The 16,883-nt window shown below is 40.6% G+C and overlaps 1 protein-coding gene across 2 annotated transcripts; it reads right to left on the bottom strand.

The window, feature by feature from the left end:
* Positions 1-11,547: 11,547 nt before the first annotated feature.
* LOC104085574 (uncharacterized) lies at positions 11,548-16,543 on the bottom strand. Of its 2 annotated transcripts, XR_683882.3 has the most exons (5): positions 15,822-16,543; positions 14,013-14,168; positions 13,547-13,896; positions 12,138-12,259; positions 11,548-12,005 (listed from the first exon to the last, which is right to left on the bottom strand). XR_683882.3 is itself a non-coding variant. In XM_009589645.4 (4 exons), exons 1-3 carry the CDS (start codon positions 16,380-16,382, stop codon positions 13,573-13,575), a joined length of 1,041 nt encoding a protein of 346 aa, XP_009587940.1. In that variant the 5' UTR covers positions 16,383-16,543; the 3' UTR covers positions 12,033-12,259; positions 13,547-13,572. The 2 variants fall into 2 exon arrangements, 1 of the variants encoding a protein (XP_009587940.1); XM_009589645.4 differs by lacking the exon at positions 11,548-12,005 and having other exon boundaries at positions 12,033-12,259.
* Positions 16,544-16,883: the final 340 nt, after the last annotated feature.

The raw sequence follows: 16,883 nt of genomic DNA, 5'->3' as shown, positions 1-16,883 counted from the left end.
TGGCATACTAGCCTTCTTTTGAAATACGATTCAAGCCACAACATTTTAATACGCAACCCATACTTTGAAACTCATGGAAACATTATGGAATTCAATTCCAAGAGAGAAAGTTTAGCCAACATACCTCAATTGAGCTTTCCTTAAATTACTACAACGTTCCAGATATTCTAGCAATCCCAATCTATTTGAGACATAACAAAATTGAACCATAATTAGGAAGATATTCATGGTCTCAGCTCATTTGAGCATTTTATCAAATACTAAGTGTAGATTAAGGTTTCAAGGTCTTTTTATGGAGGATTCCATCATCCCACAACCCAATCTTTACCATGCTTTGTTCAACAATCTTCCTACACCCTTTGATATCACATGCATGTAAAATAATCAACTCTCATGCCCAAATATTATCTTGCTAATTACCCATTTTTAGATGATTTCGAAATTAGGGTTTAGGGTGTAGAATCTTACCTCTAGGATGAAGATCTAGTGAGCTAGCCTTCTTAATCTTCCAAAACTTGAGCAAGAATTGAAGAACAATATTGGAGCACACCTTCTCACTCTAGGGCACCCTCTCTCACTAATGTCAGATAATAGCTAAAAAATGACCCAAAGAGTGTATTTAACGAAATAGGGTTGGGTTTAAAAAACCCAAAAATGAAGCTCCGGAACAGGTTCTGTGGTCGCATATGCGACCGCGTAATGGTTATGCGGTCCGCATATCGGTCGCATAATTGGTGTCCAAAATGACCAAACATCTGCCTGAGTTTGCGGTCACTATGCGGTCCGCATAATAGTTATGCGGTCGCATAGTACACCGCATAATAGTTATGCGATCGCATAGTCGACCGCATAATTATTTCCAACTGACCCAATTAACTGTCTCACTCTGTGACCATTATGCGGTCCGTAGAGTGATTCTGCGGTCCCATAATGGACCGCAGAAATGCACTTTTCCGCCAAAAATCCTCAAACACGTAAGCCTAGTCTGGCACCATGAAACATTATTTTCTTTGTAAATTTTACCGAGCTTTACACTTAAGTTCTTCAAAAATTTTCGAGGTGTTACATAAAGTATCCCGACAAGCTAACTAATGTAGTTGCTTTTCCGAAAAAGAATAATAAATTCTGAATGTACGTAGATTATAAGGACTTGAATAAGGCGTACCCGAATGACTCGTTTCCACTGCCAAACATCGATCAAATGATCGACGCCATGGCCGGGCGCGAGTTAATGAGTTTCCTTGATGCCTATTCGAGGTACAATCAAATTAAGATGAACCTGGAGGATCAGGAACAAACGTCGTTCATCACGAACTTCGGCACATATAGTTATAGTGTGATGCCCTTCGGGCTCAAAAACGTCGAAGCCACTTATCAGAAGCTCGTGAACAAGATGTTCGAAAATCAAATAGGTAAAACAATGTAAATGTACATAGATGATATGCTGGTCAAGTCTTTGAATGCAGGTGACCATTTAAAACATCTCCAGGAAATATTTGACATCTTAAAGAAGCACAATATGAAGCTCAACCCCGGAAAATGTGCGTTCATAGTTAGCTCTGGTAAATTCTTGGGTTTCCTCATGTCACAAAGAGAGATCGAAGTCAATACCGATAAGATCAAAGCCATTGAGGATATCTCAGACCAGCTAACAAGCGTAAAAGAAGTCCAAAGACTAACTAAAAGATTGGCCGCTCTGAGCAGGTTCTTTCCCGGTCTTCAAAAAAATGTTATTACTTCTTCTCACTTCTAAAGAAGAAGAACAACTTCGAATGGACTCCAGAACGCAAACAAGCTCTAAAAGACCTGAAACGGTATCTATCGAGCCCACTGTTACTATCAAAACCGGAGGAAGATAAACAGTTGATAATATACTTAAAGGTCTCAGAGGTAGCAGTAAGTGTTGTTCTAGTCCGGGAGGATGAAGATATGCAATATCCTATCTAGTATGTCAGAAAATTTTATAGGGAGCATAAACTCGTTATCCGTACCTCAAAAAACTGGCCTTAGCTCTCGTAGTCGCCGCTCGAAAGCTTAGGCCTTATTTTCAGTGCCACCCGATAGCCGTGGTGATAAATTTTCCCCTGCGGAATGTCCTTCACAAACTTGAATTGTCAGGTCGACTGGCCAAATGGGTAGTTGAAAACTTGAAATTAGTGAATTTGATATTGAATATAAGCCCAGGATTGCGATCAAATCACAAGTTTTGGCCGACTTCGTGGCTGATTTTAATCCCGGGATGCTGCCTTTAGCCACAAAAGAAGCTGTGATGGTGTCCGAAACGACATCAGGAGTTTGGATCTTGTTCACGAACGGAGCTTCCAACGTGAAAGGGTCCGGGATCGGGGTGGTCTTAGTCATGCCCTCGGGAGAAGTCCTGAGGCAGGCCATAAAAACTTTTCCCTTGACTAACAATGAAGCCGAGTATAAGGCTTTGATTGCAGGACTTGAACTGGACCGGGGGCTAGATTTTGAGGTCATTGAAATCAAATGCGATTCCCAACTAGTGATAAATTAAGCATATGGAATCTTCGATACCAAAGAGGAGCACATGCAACAATATGTGGTTAAGGTTCAAACTTTGGTCGCACGGTTCAGGGAATGGTCGATCACCCATATCCCGAGAGAAAAAAATGCAGAAGCGGATGCATTGGCTAATTTGGGATCATCCACGGAATTGAAGGGATCGAATGCTGGTCCCGTCGATCAGCTTATGCATTCGGTAATGGATGTGGACGGTTATTATGAACTTAATACAACCAACCTAGTCTAGGACGGGAGAAATGAGATCATCGATTACCTTGAGCACATCAAGCTGCCTGAAGACTCGAAGGCATCCCAGGCACTCCGCACCAAAGCAGCTCGTTACAGCTTCTGGGGAGGGCAGTTATATAGAAGGTCTCCCCAAGGCCCGTTGGCTTGATGTCTGTAAGCCTCAGAGGCAAACTACGTCATGAGAGAGGTTCATGGAGGAATTTGTAGGAATCATTCCGGTGCAGATTCGTTGGTGCTAAAATTAGTCAGAGAAGGATACTATTGGCCTCGAATGGAACAAGACGTGAAGGCATTCCTTCAGAAATATGACAAGTGTCAACGTCATGCACCGTTAGTGCACCAACCAGCAGAACTGCTGCATTCGGTACTATCCCTATAGTCATTCATGAAATGGGGGATTAACTCCAGTGCTTGGGCCTTGACGATCTCATCGCCAATATCAATGACGTTTGCTTTGTCCTCTTCCATTATTTTCCTCCTCATATGATACATAAAATGTGTTTATTTTATGATGAGAGAATCCGCTCGACGATGAAGTTCTGATTTAAGCCGATCAACCTCGGTCAAAAGGCCATCCTGCTCGGATCGCATGACATTCAGGCTAAGATCGAGATCACGAATAGTGGTTATATAAACCTTATTGTGTTCTATGTTCCTCTCATACCTATCCTCCATCTGGGCACACTTTTCCTTTACAGCATCAGCCTCTTCAACTTTGGAATTCAAGGTTGCCTTCAAGTTATTCACTCGTTCAATGGCAGTAGACTCGCGTTCGGCAGCAGAAAGCACAACATCTTGAACTTCAGACCACTTAGCCTTAGCTTCTTGGAATTGAATATTTAATTGAGAAGATTCTTGACTAAGGGTCACTACTTTTTGCTCGCTAAGCTGCAGTCGGGCCTCGAGATCACTCACTTCAGTGGCTTTCATCTCTAGCACCGGAAGGCGCGCAAAGTGTTGATTCCTATCGGCCAAAAGTTGATCCCGCTCGCACTTGAGTCTCTCTTTATTGAGCATCAATTTCTGAAGGCCCTGGGAAGCGAGGAAGTTGGCCTGCGAAGCAAATATCAAAGTTAGAAACCCTGCCATAACAAGTCAAGGAGAAACAAGCAGTAAAAGAACAAGTACAATACCGTTGTTGCATTGTGCATGATGTTGTTTATCTTACACTCACCTGAAAAAGAGTGTCTTTTCTTCTTATCTTTGTCTGAAGCCAACAGCTTCAGATAATTGCCGAGTTCCAGTGGCCTGGACAACAGATGGCACTCCGTTGACACCGAGAGTGAGACACTCCTCTTCCCTTGGGGATCTGCATAAGGGGGAGAGTAGTTGTGCCCCAAATTCTCGTGATCAGGGGATTAGGGAGGAGGGACATCCTCCTCTCGAGCGTCTGCGGCCGGTGGGGGAGATGTAGCAGTTGCTGGTGATGAAGGTATGGCCGGTGTGGAAGGAGATGGAGCTGATGGTGTTGTAGGAGGAGAAGCAGCTGCAGTAGAGGCAGCGTTGTTTATTAGTTGCTCACCAACTGAAGGCAGAAGAGGCCCAGTGTCCGGCTTCATAGAACCGGAAGCAGCAACCGGGACCAAAAAGGGAGAATCAGCATTCTCCACTAAGTCAAATTCTCCCTGAGCTCTCGGGCATCGTCCTCGATTAGGGTTCTACGCTCTTCAGACTGATCATTCTGTTGAGCTGATGAAGGTCGTTGTCTCCTTTGCAGGGAAGCCTCTTCATCACTGGCTTCTTCGTCATCATCGATAACCACAGTGGCTGCGGCTGGCTCGGGTGCGACTTTGCTTTCTTGTTTTTACCCTCGTCCGAGGAAAGGCGCCGCCTTTTTGGTTGCTTGTTCTCTAACCGGGGACTCCGAGAAGAAGCGCTTGTACTGAAAGCAGACACGAGGTCACCCGTCCGGGTGAGAGCCTCCTTCAACAACCTCGCAGCCTCTGCAGGATCAACCAAAATATCCTCCTTAGGGATGGAAACAGAACCCTGCAGGAGACTTGAATCAAACAAAAAGGTAGGGTTAGCAAATTTACTCACTAACAAAGATAGAATAAAGGAATATTTTATTTACCGTGGTTCTTGGCCCTCCACCCGTATTTTGGGGGCCAATTCCTTCCACCGTTGGGTCTCTGGCGTAGTGATGTCCAGAATCTTTTGAACCCACCGGTCCAGGCCTTTAATCCTTGGAGGTGTCCACCGAGTTGCTGAAATAATGAATGAAGAAGGACATGAAACAACCTATATTTTTGGAGAAAATGATAAATTATGAACTTACGTGAATGAGTCAAGGATTCGGGAAAAGACAAAGTTATAACCGGGATGATATCTCTGGTGGCAATGACGACAAACCGCTCCATCCACCCACAGTCATTGTCGTCATCCATGTTGGTGAGCAAAGCATGGTGGCCACGCTTGCTGAAATTTATTATCCCTCACCAAAGATCTTGGGGGAGTAGAGATTCATCATATGAGCCAAGGTGAGGGGCTCCTTCATTTCCTGGCACAGCAGCCGTGGAAAGGCCACCGTTCGCCACACCGAAGGGCCTACCTGTTCCAAACAAACCTGGTATCGGTGGCACAACTCCAAAATCATGGGGTCAAGTCCCCCGCTCAAAGAGAACGGACCCAAAGTGAAGGGATACATGTAAACATACGTAAAACCCTTCTTAGTGAAGGTCACTCGCTCTACCAGATCAAGAGCAATGATGTTCAAGGCATGACAGTCACAATCCTCCTTCACAGCAGGAATACTGGAAGGATGAATAGAGGAAGGGTATTTGCCAATAGGCCAAGTGCGCGAGTTTGAAGTAGGAAACATCTCTTCGAAGTCCTTGGCTGTGTTGAGATGTTTCGGGATGATGGTGCTCATTGTAGGAGGATAAGTATCAACATCGATCTCTTTGTCTTTGCTCCTCTTCGGGCCCCCACCGAAGAGAAAATCGGAGTTCTTGGAAGAATCAGTGTAAGAAGCCATAATCAGCAGAGGATGATAAGAGTTTTTTGAAGAAGGTCAAAGAAAGACGGAAGCAGAAAGAATTTTAATGCAGAGAAGTTGAGAAGAGTTTATGAAACTGGTAGAAGTGAAAGAAGAAGAATGAGGTATATAAGTAAAGGAATATGTGACTAAAATCGTGACCATGATTATCTCGAGAACTGGTGAAAATATTGCTAAATCGTGGAGTAACACGTGTCTAGGGTATTAAATGCGAGGAGACGTGCGTCTTATCAAGCGTCAGAAACTTTTCAGAAAGGTTCAGAAAATTTTCCGCCAAGAAAGGAATCTTCACCAACTTTCCGGTGACACAAAGATGTGCCACCGGAAAGCAGGAGGACTATCTGTATAGGGTAAAATCGGTTCATATTAAATGCTCGAATGACAGAGTGACACGTGGAATCGGGGAGGGGGGAGGGCAGACGGAAGATGAAGCGAGTGGAAACCAAGACCGAGGACAATAGCTTCGGTTGGCACCGAGGATCCTTAAGGGAACATTATCAACAAGAGCAAACAAATACTTGTCACCAGATGACATTCAATGAAGAATATTCCTCAGTATTAAATACTCAGTCGTTACAGAGAATTCTGGCATTCATGGCATGTCGTTAGCCCCCATCATTGTCATTTAAGAGGGGCTTGATCCTTGGACCTTGTTCCCTAGGTATAACTATAAATAATGGCTTCAACAACCATTATAGGACACGAAAATCTCTAACAAACTTATGCTACACACTATTCCGAGCTAAATAATACTTATTTTTTGTCTAACATTATTCTTATTGCTGCCTCCGGAAGCCTTGCTCGCGGAACCAAGCTATTTGCTATTTTATCTTGATTTCAACGCTAAGTCTTGTATTTTATTTATTCATTTATCATTTTTGGGATCAAATCGATTCGTTTGTCTATAAATCACGCTATAAAGTCAACTGTACCGTTTTACGAATAAACAGAATGTGACGGTCTTAGTTTAAAAGCTCAGAAAATTTAGCTCTTATTTTATTAGTCAAGAAGTTGTCTCTGAACATCTAAAACTCAATCACGATGCTTAATCAGAAGGATATAAATTCTATTATTCATAATGCAAGCATAATTAATTAGCATAGCCTTTCAGCTCTTAAACGAATAAATATTTTGAACTTATACGAAAGAGGCGATCAGGATGGTTACTCGAATCCATTTACAATCTCAAGTTTCCAGACACATTGCACTTCCACTCGGGTCTGAGGCTTCCACTCAAAGAAGAGCGTGGAATCTCTCATTAAAGAGAAACTACGGAACATCATGGAAGAAAGAATATTGAAGAAAGAAAAAGGAAAAAGGTGCTGCCAGTTGCCAGTTGGAACTGAACGAAATTTATCTGCTACTTGCAACTCTTTTTGACAAGCCTGAGGCTATCCCAATAGCTCACACTGTGTACCTTGGAATCTCACTTATAGCATGCTCTGTAATCAAGTAAAACTACAGTGTCAGCAAAGATTTTTACTATATTTAAATGTCGTATATTTATGAGTGAAGAAGAACTAGAGAATATATACATGCAACGTTCTTGATCTGTTTGAGGGATTTGTTCTTGAATAGTAGTTTTAGCTAAAGTTTTAGGGCTTGTGTTCTCAAGACCACTTCTTAAATTGTTTTTTTGATGTCACTAATAGATCTCTCGACGGGAGCCTCATTTCGTCTATAGAAGAAATAACTTCGGTAGATACAACAACAACAATCCAGTAAAATTTTACAAGTGGGGTCTGGAGAAGGTAGAGTTTACGCAGACCTTACCCCTACCCCGGAGGGGTAGAGAGGCTGTTTCCGAAAGACCCTCGACTCAAGAAAACGAAAATAAATAATAGATTAGTGACAACAACAGAAATCAGAAAAATAATATCATCATCGTAAGAGACAGAAAATAGATGGGAAAGTAATAACAATAACTAGTAATAATGCCACTACTATGAAAAAACAAAAAAATAGTGTGGACAATACATAAACCACTAATATTCCAAGGCGAAACACTATCAGACTAGCCCTGTCCTCGGTACAAAGTAGAAAAATGCTTGACTCTCTTCTAGCCTTCAACCCTAATGCTCGACCTCCACACCTATCTATCAAGAGTCATGTCCTCGGAAATCTGAAGTCGCGTCATGTCCTTCCTGATCACCTCATCCCAATACTTTTAAGGCCTGCCTCTACCTCTTCTCATACCTGTCAATGCCAACCGCTCACACCTCCTAACCAGGGTATCTAAGCTTCTCCTCCACACATGTCCGAACTATCTAAGCCTCGCTTCCTGCATCTTGTTATCCATGGGAGCCACGCCCACCTTCTCCCGAATATCTTCATTCCTAATCTTATCCAGTCAAGTGTGCCCGCACATCCATCTCAACATTCTCATTTCGGCTACTTTCATCTTTTGGATATGAGAATTTTTGACTGCCCAACACTCATCCTCATACAACATGGCTGGTCTAACCACCACTCTATAGAACTTGCCTTTAAGTTTCGGTGGCACTTTCTTGTTGTAACACCCCGAAAAAATTTGAAGTACTTAAGTGTAAAGCCCGGTAAAATTTGCAAAGAAAATAATATTTCATGGTGCCGGACTAGGCTTACGTGTTGAGGATTAAGCCGGACTAGGCTTACGTGCCGGAAAGTAAAGGAAAATTTTTGACGGAAAAACGCATTTATGCGGTTCATTATGCGACCGCATAATCACTCTGCGGGCCGCATAATGGCCGCAGAAATGAGCAGGAAAGGTCCAAATCTGGCAAAAGCTATGCGGTCGACTATGCGACCGCATAACTGTTATGTCGTGCATTATTCGACCACATAACAGTTATGCAGATAGTGACCGCATACATAGACAGATTTTTGATCATTTTGTCAGCAATTATGCGACCTATATGCGGTCTGCATAACCACTATGCGGTCGCATAGGCGACCGCAGAACTGTTTCGGAACTCCATTTTTGGGTTTTTAAAACCCGACCCTATTTCATTAAATACACTATTTGGGTCATTTTTGAGCTATAATCTGATATTTTAGAGTGAGAGAGAGTTCCCTAGAGTGAGAAGGTATTCTTCAATAATTGTTCTTCAATTCTTGCCCAAGTTTTGGAAGATTAAGAAGGGAAACTCACTAGGTCTTCATCCTAGAGGTAAGAATCTACACCCTAACCCTCACTTTCGAATTTTATGTAGAAATGGACAATTAGCAAGATAATTTCGGGGCAGGAGGGTTGTTTATTTACATGCATGTGTTATAAAAGGGTGTAGGAAGATTGTTGAGCTAAAAATGGTAAAGATTGGGTTGTGGGATGATGGAATTCTCCATAAAAGGACCTTGGAACCTTAATGCACACTTAATATTTGATAAAATGCTCAAATGAGCTAGGACCATGATCATCTTCCTAATTTTAATTCAATTTGTTATATTTATACAATAGATTGAAATTGCTAAGAATTGCGGAATATTTTAGAGTTTAAAGAAGCTCAATTGAGGTATGTTGGCTAAACTCTCCTCTTAGAATTGGATCCCACGATATTCATGTGAATTATGTAAGTCCCGAGTGGATCATTGTAAAATTGGTTGTTCCGAGTAAGATTGGGTTGAAAGATATAAGTTCAACAAGTATTCCAATCGCTTTATTTATGTTATGTTATCAATTGAGGATGTGTTAAAAATATGGGCTGTGCATTAGAAATGTTCGACTTCAAGTTAAATTCAAACAAAGGCTATTATGCCAAATTTTGTGAAATATCTCTATGTGCCTTAGACTCTTAATTGCTCACATGTTTACTACATGCATTGATTCAAACTGTTGTTATTGTTGTTGATGATGATGTTGATGTTAGAAAGTGAAAAGGTGAGCATGAAATACTAAATATGGCCAACGTGCCAAGAATGATCTTATAATAATTGCCATTAATGCCAATGAAATAAAAAGATGTGAAAGTAATATGAAATGCGATGATTGATATAAAAAGGTTGATGTCTCGATTAAGACAGCCTAGCCGATCGGGTCGTGATCGGACACCATGCCTCACACATGATGGTGATTGTGCTGGAAATTGTAATTGAAATGGTAATTATGGTTGATGTGCCTAATGGATAGCCTAGCCGATCGGGTCGTGATCGAACTCCGTATTAAAGACGGTGGTATTGATATTGAGAGTAATTGTGGTTGATGTCTCTAATGAGATAGCCTAGCCGACGGGTCGTGGTCGGACTCCGTGCTGAGAGTACGGTGGTATTGGTATGGGGAATAATGGTATTGTGAATAATGGTATATCGATACTAAAAATCTCCCAATGTGAGATATGAAAATTAATTTGAACAGTGTCTTGATCCTAAATTGAGGTTTGATGTTGATTAAAGCTTCCTTTGATATTATGATAATCTTGTTTGTATTATCTGTCATTCTATTGAGAGAGTGTTTAGTTATACATACTAGTGCTATTCGACAGTACTAACGTCCTTTTTGCTGGGGGCGCTGCATCTTTTAATGGATGCAGGTGGTTCCACAGCAGGAGATATTGGTCAGTGATAGCAGTGCACCTTCTTCCCAGCTGACTTAGTGAGCCCCACTTCATTCTGGGGTCATGAATCTTTTGTACTTTGTGTATTCTGTTTTGATGTATAGCCGGGGCCTTGTTGCCGGCATTATCATTGTACTCTTCTTTATCTATAGAGGCTCCGTAGACATAGTGTGGATTGTGTATTGGTCCTGGTAAAGACAAACTATGCTATGTTGTGGTTGTGTTACTTGTCCATTTAAGACTTTAAAAATGGTGAAACTTATGGTAAGAAATTGATAATTGCGGACATGACCACTTTATTGTTTAATTAAGGAAACATATATTCTCTTTATTCATGAATGAGTTTGGGTAGAAGGAATCTAACAGGCTTGCTCGGTCCGGTTCACCCGGTTGAGCGCCGGTCGCGCTCCTCGATTTTGGGACGTGACACTTGTCACACAGGACTACAGATGCTAACCTCCATTTCATCCACCCCACTCTTATATTGTGTGTGACATCCTCGTATATCTCCCCATCTCCTGGATAATTGACCCAAGGTAACTTCCTCTCTTGAGAAAGACTTGTGAGTCAAGCCTCACGTCCATGTCCGCTTCCCCTGACACGAAATAACTTCGGTAGATCCGGTTCAAAAAGTCGTGTTATGGGATGACCAATGTTGGCATACAATTTTTCAAATTGAAATGCTTATTTCTTCCCGTAAGCCATATTTACAGCAAACAAACTTGGAAGATTTTGAGTTGGTTTTGCCGATTATCTGTAAGCTATTCCACTTTTTCCTTAGTAGTAATAGGCTGCACCATTTGACCAATCTTATAAGGCAACTGGAGTCGGTTCCATATTTCTTGTGCCAACTCTCGCAAACATTCATCACATAGATGATTTAAGATAACATTTTAGTTTCAAAAAACTTTTGGTTGGTGATCTGTCATGACAGTAAAACCAAACAAAGTGCATTACTTTTTTTTTTCTTTCACTAGAACCCAATCCCCCTGTGACTATTGTTACATTTGTCTACATCATCTCCTTTGTAATTCCTTTTAGGTATAGGTATGCAATTCCCCTAAATTAATCGATGTGCCCGTCTTTGTTTAAAAGCTCAGAAAATAAACTCAGCTCTACTAGTCAAGGGGTTGAGTTAAACGACCGAGTAAAAGAACCAAAACTCAATCACTATACTTCTTCAAAAGAACACAAAGTATATTCTTCATGATACAAGCAAAATAATTCAACTGTTCGGATTTTGAGTTGATGAATCTTTTGAAGTTAAATAACAAATAAAAGATCTGAGAAAACAATCAAGTTTCCACATAAAGTTCAGACATAATGAAAATTTGCATTAACTCGACCCACACATTGCTTGCAGTAAGTCATCCAAGTTTTGACTAATATTTGGTGCATATAATTTCAATAAGCGTGAGAAACTATTGGAAAGGAAAATTATTGAAGTAGAAGGAAAAGTGTTTGCTGCTTCCACCCCCTCCCTCGGAGCTTCCAGCTACTACTGTCACCCAAACTGCACCTACCAGACCCTTTGTGCTACTGACCAGGTAGCAATGAACAACTACCACCACCACCACCAGCACTGACGAACACCAGAAAAAACTACCACCGTCACTCCTAGATACCCGAAATCAAGCCCCAAACCTTCAAGATTAGCTATGAAATACGCCCTTCGCTCAAGAATCGGCCCAAGCACTCAGAGGCTGCAAGCAGATCATAAGCTTTCAAAGGGTCCAAAGTAGTGGCAGTTCCAGTATTAATAATGTATAAAAATATGTTACAATAATCTTCTGGTAATGTGTAACTAGTGCACAAACTGTTCATGTACGACTTACAGTTGACATGGATTGACCATTATAAGCCGCCATGGGCAGATAAATAGAGTACAATACAATCACACGGATTGACCATGAAAGTGTAACAAACTGAAGATACCAAATAAGATTTACATCTTCTCCTGCCATAGACAAATTATGCAAGTCATTAGAACATGTTAAAAAGGCCTATAAAGAGAAGCGCAAAGACCTTCAGAGAGTTCAATTCAGCAGTGCCGAACTGTACAATTGCTTAATACAACAAAGACTTCTTAGAATTTAGAACAGCCTCAATGAAATGAAGTGAAAACTATAGTATGCCAGAAGGAAAAATATTTATTAACAAGAAACTTACGATCTTGAGCTTTGACTAAAGCAACCTCAGTATTCCTAACACATACATCATACCTCTCACAAATATGGTATCATAATGACTATTGATCAAAATGCACGACAAACATGAATAACAAGAACACTATCTTCTAGAGGAAAAAGGACCTAAACATGTGCCTAAACAAGAAATACATTACTAGACGCTCCAAGTTCTATACGTCGATGCCTTGATGGTTTGCTTCTTAAGTTTAAAATACATTCTCATCATAAGAAAGAACCATGAGAATGTTTACTATATTTAGTTTGAGCTACAGTATGACGAACTACATGAGTAGTTGCATGAGAAAGGATAGATTAAAGGTCAAATATTTGGTGTCAAGAGTCCCTATAATAGCGTCTTCTTAAAATTACGAGTAGAGATTTGGGGAGAGTGGATAGGACAGGGTGGTGGATGACGTAAAGAAAGGGAAGGCCCATCGCATGCTTTCGAGCGATTCTTCCACAGAAGGCAGATCTTTTTCTTTCCATCCCAAATAGAGCAATTAAATAGGAACCTAGATGTGACCAAGGTGCTTGCAAGCTTAAGGTTAGCACGTTGTTGGCTGGGAGAGCTCGTAAAAGAATGAAACTTTCAAGAGACCATAGTTAACAAGCCAGCTGTGGAAGAACAATCTTCCCCGGCAATATCGATCCTCCCTAGTTCAATCAGAATCCAGAAGTACGGAAAGGTTCTAACTGGCCTAGCCTAACCAACCGCTACAAGCGGGCAGGAAATAGATATGGTGGAGACTCAAGTCAAGATGATGGATCACTATCACTATAGACAAATGCTTTTCCCTGGAATGTGTTCAATAGCACTTGGGTCTCCTTCATCAATGGATAGAGTTATCCCACACACAAAGTTCATTTCTCTTATAAACATTAATCATGCCAGTTCTTATCCATATAAAACAAGCGCACCTTGAAGTAAAGACACACATTTGCTTGGGTTGTTTCTAATCTCTATAAATGTAACTTCATGAAAATAAAATCTAAGACTTCAAAAACTATGTCACTTTCAAATGTAATCACAAACCAAGCAAACAGAGTGAAGATACCTCAATACAATATACCCAGCTGTTATTCAGACTTTTGCTGATTCCTTCTCTCTCCAAGTTGCAAGGACCTCATCAGTTCTAAATCGCTGTGTGAATGTTGATTCCTCCATCGGAGTCGATGCACCATTTGCATACTCTAGGAGACCAGTATAAGCAATCATTGCTCCATTGTCAATGCAGTACCTGTCATCAGTAGCAAACAACTTGCCCCCCCTCTCAGAGCACATTATTTGCATCATCTGTTGCAAGCGCTCATTGCATCCTACACCACCAACAATTAGCACATCTTTCTTATCACAATGTGCCATTGCTCTTTCTGTAATCTCTACAAGCATCGCAAACAGAGTTTCCTAGAAGAGTTGCAAACAAAAGAGATGGCAATCAAAATTTTTGCATTTTGGATTTTAAGAATGACTCAGTGTAAAATTTTGAATTGAAGACAAGAAGTCAAAATCTGAATATTGACCTGCAAAGAGAAACAAAGGTCTGCTGGTGTGCACTCATTATTTTTCAGCTTCTCCTCAGCAGTGGCTTCAATGTAGCTCAGTATTCCACTGAACGACACATCCATTCCCTTTACAACATATGGAAGTTCAATGAACTTTTCCCCTTTCTTTGCAAGCTGACGAGAAGGAAAACAATGATGAGATCTCTGATTAATTCCTTTGTTAATCTTGTGTTAATTATCATAATAGACAAAAGCATGAACCAGCTACACTGACAAATACAGATTTAAAAAAGTCAGCAGATAACAAATTATGTGAAATAACTTATAAAAAGCTTCAAATATAAAATGGTGCTTACAGGCTCTCCTCAAGGGTATAAAAACTATATCACCCGTCACTAGTATTTTGCTTCTACTAAATCAATTACCCTTCCTTCCAAACTTTAAACTGAGATGTAAACACTAAAAAATACACGATGATTACAAGTCTATAACATACAAGGAAAAAATAAATCAGGTCCAGTCAGCTATAATCTGAAGCAAACCCAACAATAAAGGAAGACGCAAAAGGAATAAGAAGAGCACAGTGTATAAGAAAGAAAGAATATACTAACAAGATCCCTGTTTATCAAACCCAACCCCCCATAAATCAGATGCAACACAGGGACCTCATTTGTCATGCGCCCCTTCCTATCGCTCCCTCCTAATCAAACATATTAGTTTTTTTCTTTAGAATTCAAATTAACATATTAGTCAAAGCAACCTTCGCTTCTCGGGGTCCCTTATATCTAAAGTTGGTTAAATAACACCTTTAGTTACTGAGTTAGCGGGTTGATCAAAAGTAAATTAATGAACAGTATGCTAACTTCTAAAATTGTAAATGAAGGAGGTAGTAGATGTGGTAAAATTGGTAAAATGGGTGATAAACAAGCAGACTAGATTGTAAAGCTAGAGGTCCCGATTTACAGTAGCTAAAGGAGTGTTCACATGGTAAAATATACAGAAAAATATGATAACTAAGAGGAGGCATAGACAAACCAGCAATAAAGTACAATAATATGCAGACATATTATGAAAACATCTATTAAACAGTGCATAACCCTAGCCCTTGAAAAGGGCAAACTTTGTTCTCGGGTTTCTTAAGTTACAGTTTCAGAACAATGAAAAGGTATATAAAACATTAAAATTTATCCTCTCTCTCCCCAACCCACAAAACCTCTTACCTTGTTCGCACCTCCTAAGCAGGTTTTAACATCATCATACCCTTTTTGTGAAAAGTATGCTATTCATCCAATAGGTTATACCAATAAATGCAATAAGAATTTCAGTACCTACATTAAGGATAGCAACTAACAACAACAACAACAACAAACCCAGTATATTCCCACAAATGGGGTCTGGGGAGTGTAATGTGTACGCAAACCTTACCCCTACCTTTAAAAAGGCAGAGAGGTTGTTTCCGATAGACCCTCGGCTCGGGAAGATAAAGGAAAGGGCCAATGACAAGCAAACCAATCGGAAAATCAAGCGAAAACACGCAACTATCACTAGTTAGTACAATACACCTTGCACCCCATCTGTTTTTAACACATAATCACTATTTAGACTGTCTGCGAAAACTTTTCTTTGACCAAGATTTACTTAACTGTTCTTATACATATATTTTTTTTGAGATGGAACTGTTCTTATACATGTTTTTAATATTTAGAAGTCCAGTTTAACGTAGTTTCTGAATAAAGATTTTGTTTTTTCATAAAACAAAAACAGCCAAGTCCAAATTTAATGCAAATGGGACAAAAAAATTACTTTCTACAAATTAGCTAAACTAACCTGTTCAATGTTGTACCCAGGACTAGGATCATTGGACAGAGTAAGAACCCTAGCAAACCTATCCAAGCAATTCCCCACAGCAATATCAATCGTCTCCCCGAAAATCCTATACCTTCCCTCACTATACGCAATAACCTGAGTATTTCCTCCACTCACATACAACACAACCGGATCATCCGCTCCAGTTACAATCCGACCCATTTCAATATGGGCCACACAATGATTTACCCCAACGATAGGTTTCTTCCACATTTGAGATAACACGCGCACAACCACCGCCGCAACCTGCAGCGGCGCACCCATGCCAGGGCCTTTCGTATAGCAGAGACAGTCTATTTCGTCCGGAGTTACTCCGGCGGTTTCTAGGGCAGATTTTATTAAGGGTAACACGTGTTGGTGGTGGTGCTGCGCGGTTTCACGCGGGAGAAAACCGTGTCCCGGCGGCGTAATGTAAGTGTGCCGTGGATTTGAGAGGATTGTGCCGTCGAGTGCTACTACTCCTACGCCGATTTTGTTGGCGGAACCCTCGAACCCTAAGGCTAGCAATTTCTTCTGCTTCATATCTGAATGGAGAACGCGCCGCCGCCGGAGAATTGGGATTTAGTAGTGAAATGAGCAGTGACGCCAAGGGTTTTAGAGCGAGGGAGTGGTTGTTCGTTGTTGTATTAGAAATATATGAATTTTACAAGATCAGTACCCCAGTTTTCAGATTCTTACATTTGCCCCCCTTAGTTTTGGATTTTTAACGCTTCCTACGAGTACTTTCTATGTTATAAAGAGTTGCAAAAGACTAGCAATTCTAAACAAAGGTTACACAAAAGAATCGATGTGATACATAATACTCGTAATTTGACTGAGCATTGAGTTTGATAAATATGATTATACTATTGTCAAATTATTTTAAGTACCAATTTTATCCTTATGGGCCTATATGCTAGCTTTTTAATGAAAATCATGATAAAATAGATACTAAATCAAATGTGACTCACATGTTCCATCTTTTCCTTTGCCACGTTAACTAAGTCAAAAAACTTTCCTTCAATTCTAGAGTCTACTAGCTAC

The sequence above is a fragment of the Nicotiana tomentosiformis genome, chromosome 5 (genome assembly GCF_000390325.3).
Source record: "Nicotiana tomentosiformis chromosome 5, ASM39032v3, whole genome shotgun sequence".
Classification (NCBI taxonomy): Eukaryota; Viridiplantae; Streptophyta; class Magnoliopsida; order Solanales; family Solanaceae; genus Nicotiana; species Nicotiana tomentosiformis.
This window is presented reverse-complemented; position numbering and strand designations above follow the sequence as displayed.

What these genes read in the sequence shown, in the direction of transcription:
- LOC104085574 (XM_009589645.4), bottom strand. Translation starts at nt 16,382, where the DNA reads ATGAAGCAGAAGAAATTGCTAGCCTTAGGGTTCGAGGGTTCCGCCAAC. An exon ending in CTGGGTACAACATTGAACAG is followed by an intron (nt 14,169 to 15,821) that starts GTTAGTTTAGCT and finishes CCTTCTCGTCAG; the next exon opens with CTTGCAAAGAAAGGGGAAAA. An exon ending in ACCTTTGTTTCTCTTTGCAG is followed by an intron (nt 13,897 to 14,012) that starts GTCAATATTCAG and finishes CAACTCTTCTAG; the next exon opens with GAAACTCTGTTTGCGATGCT.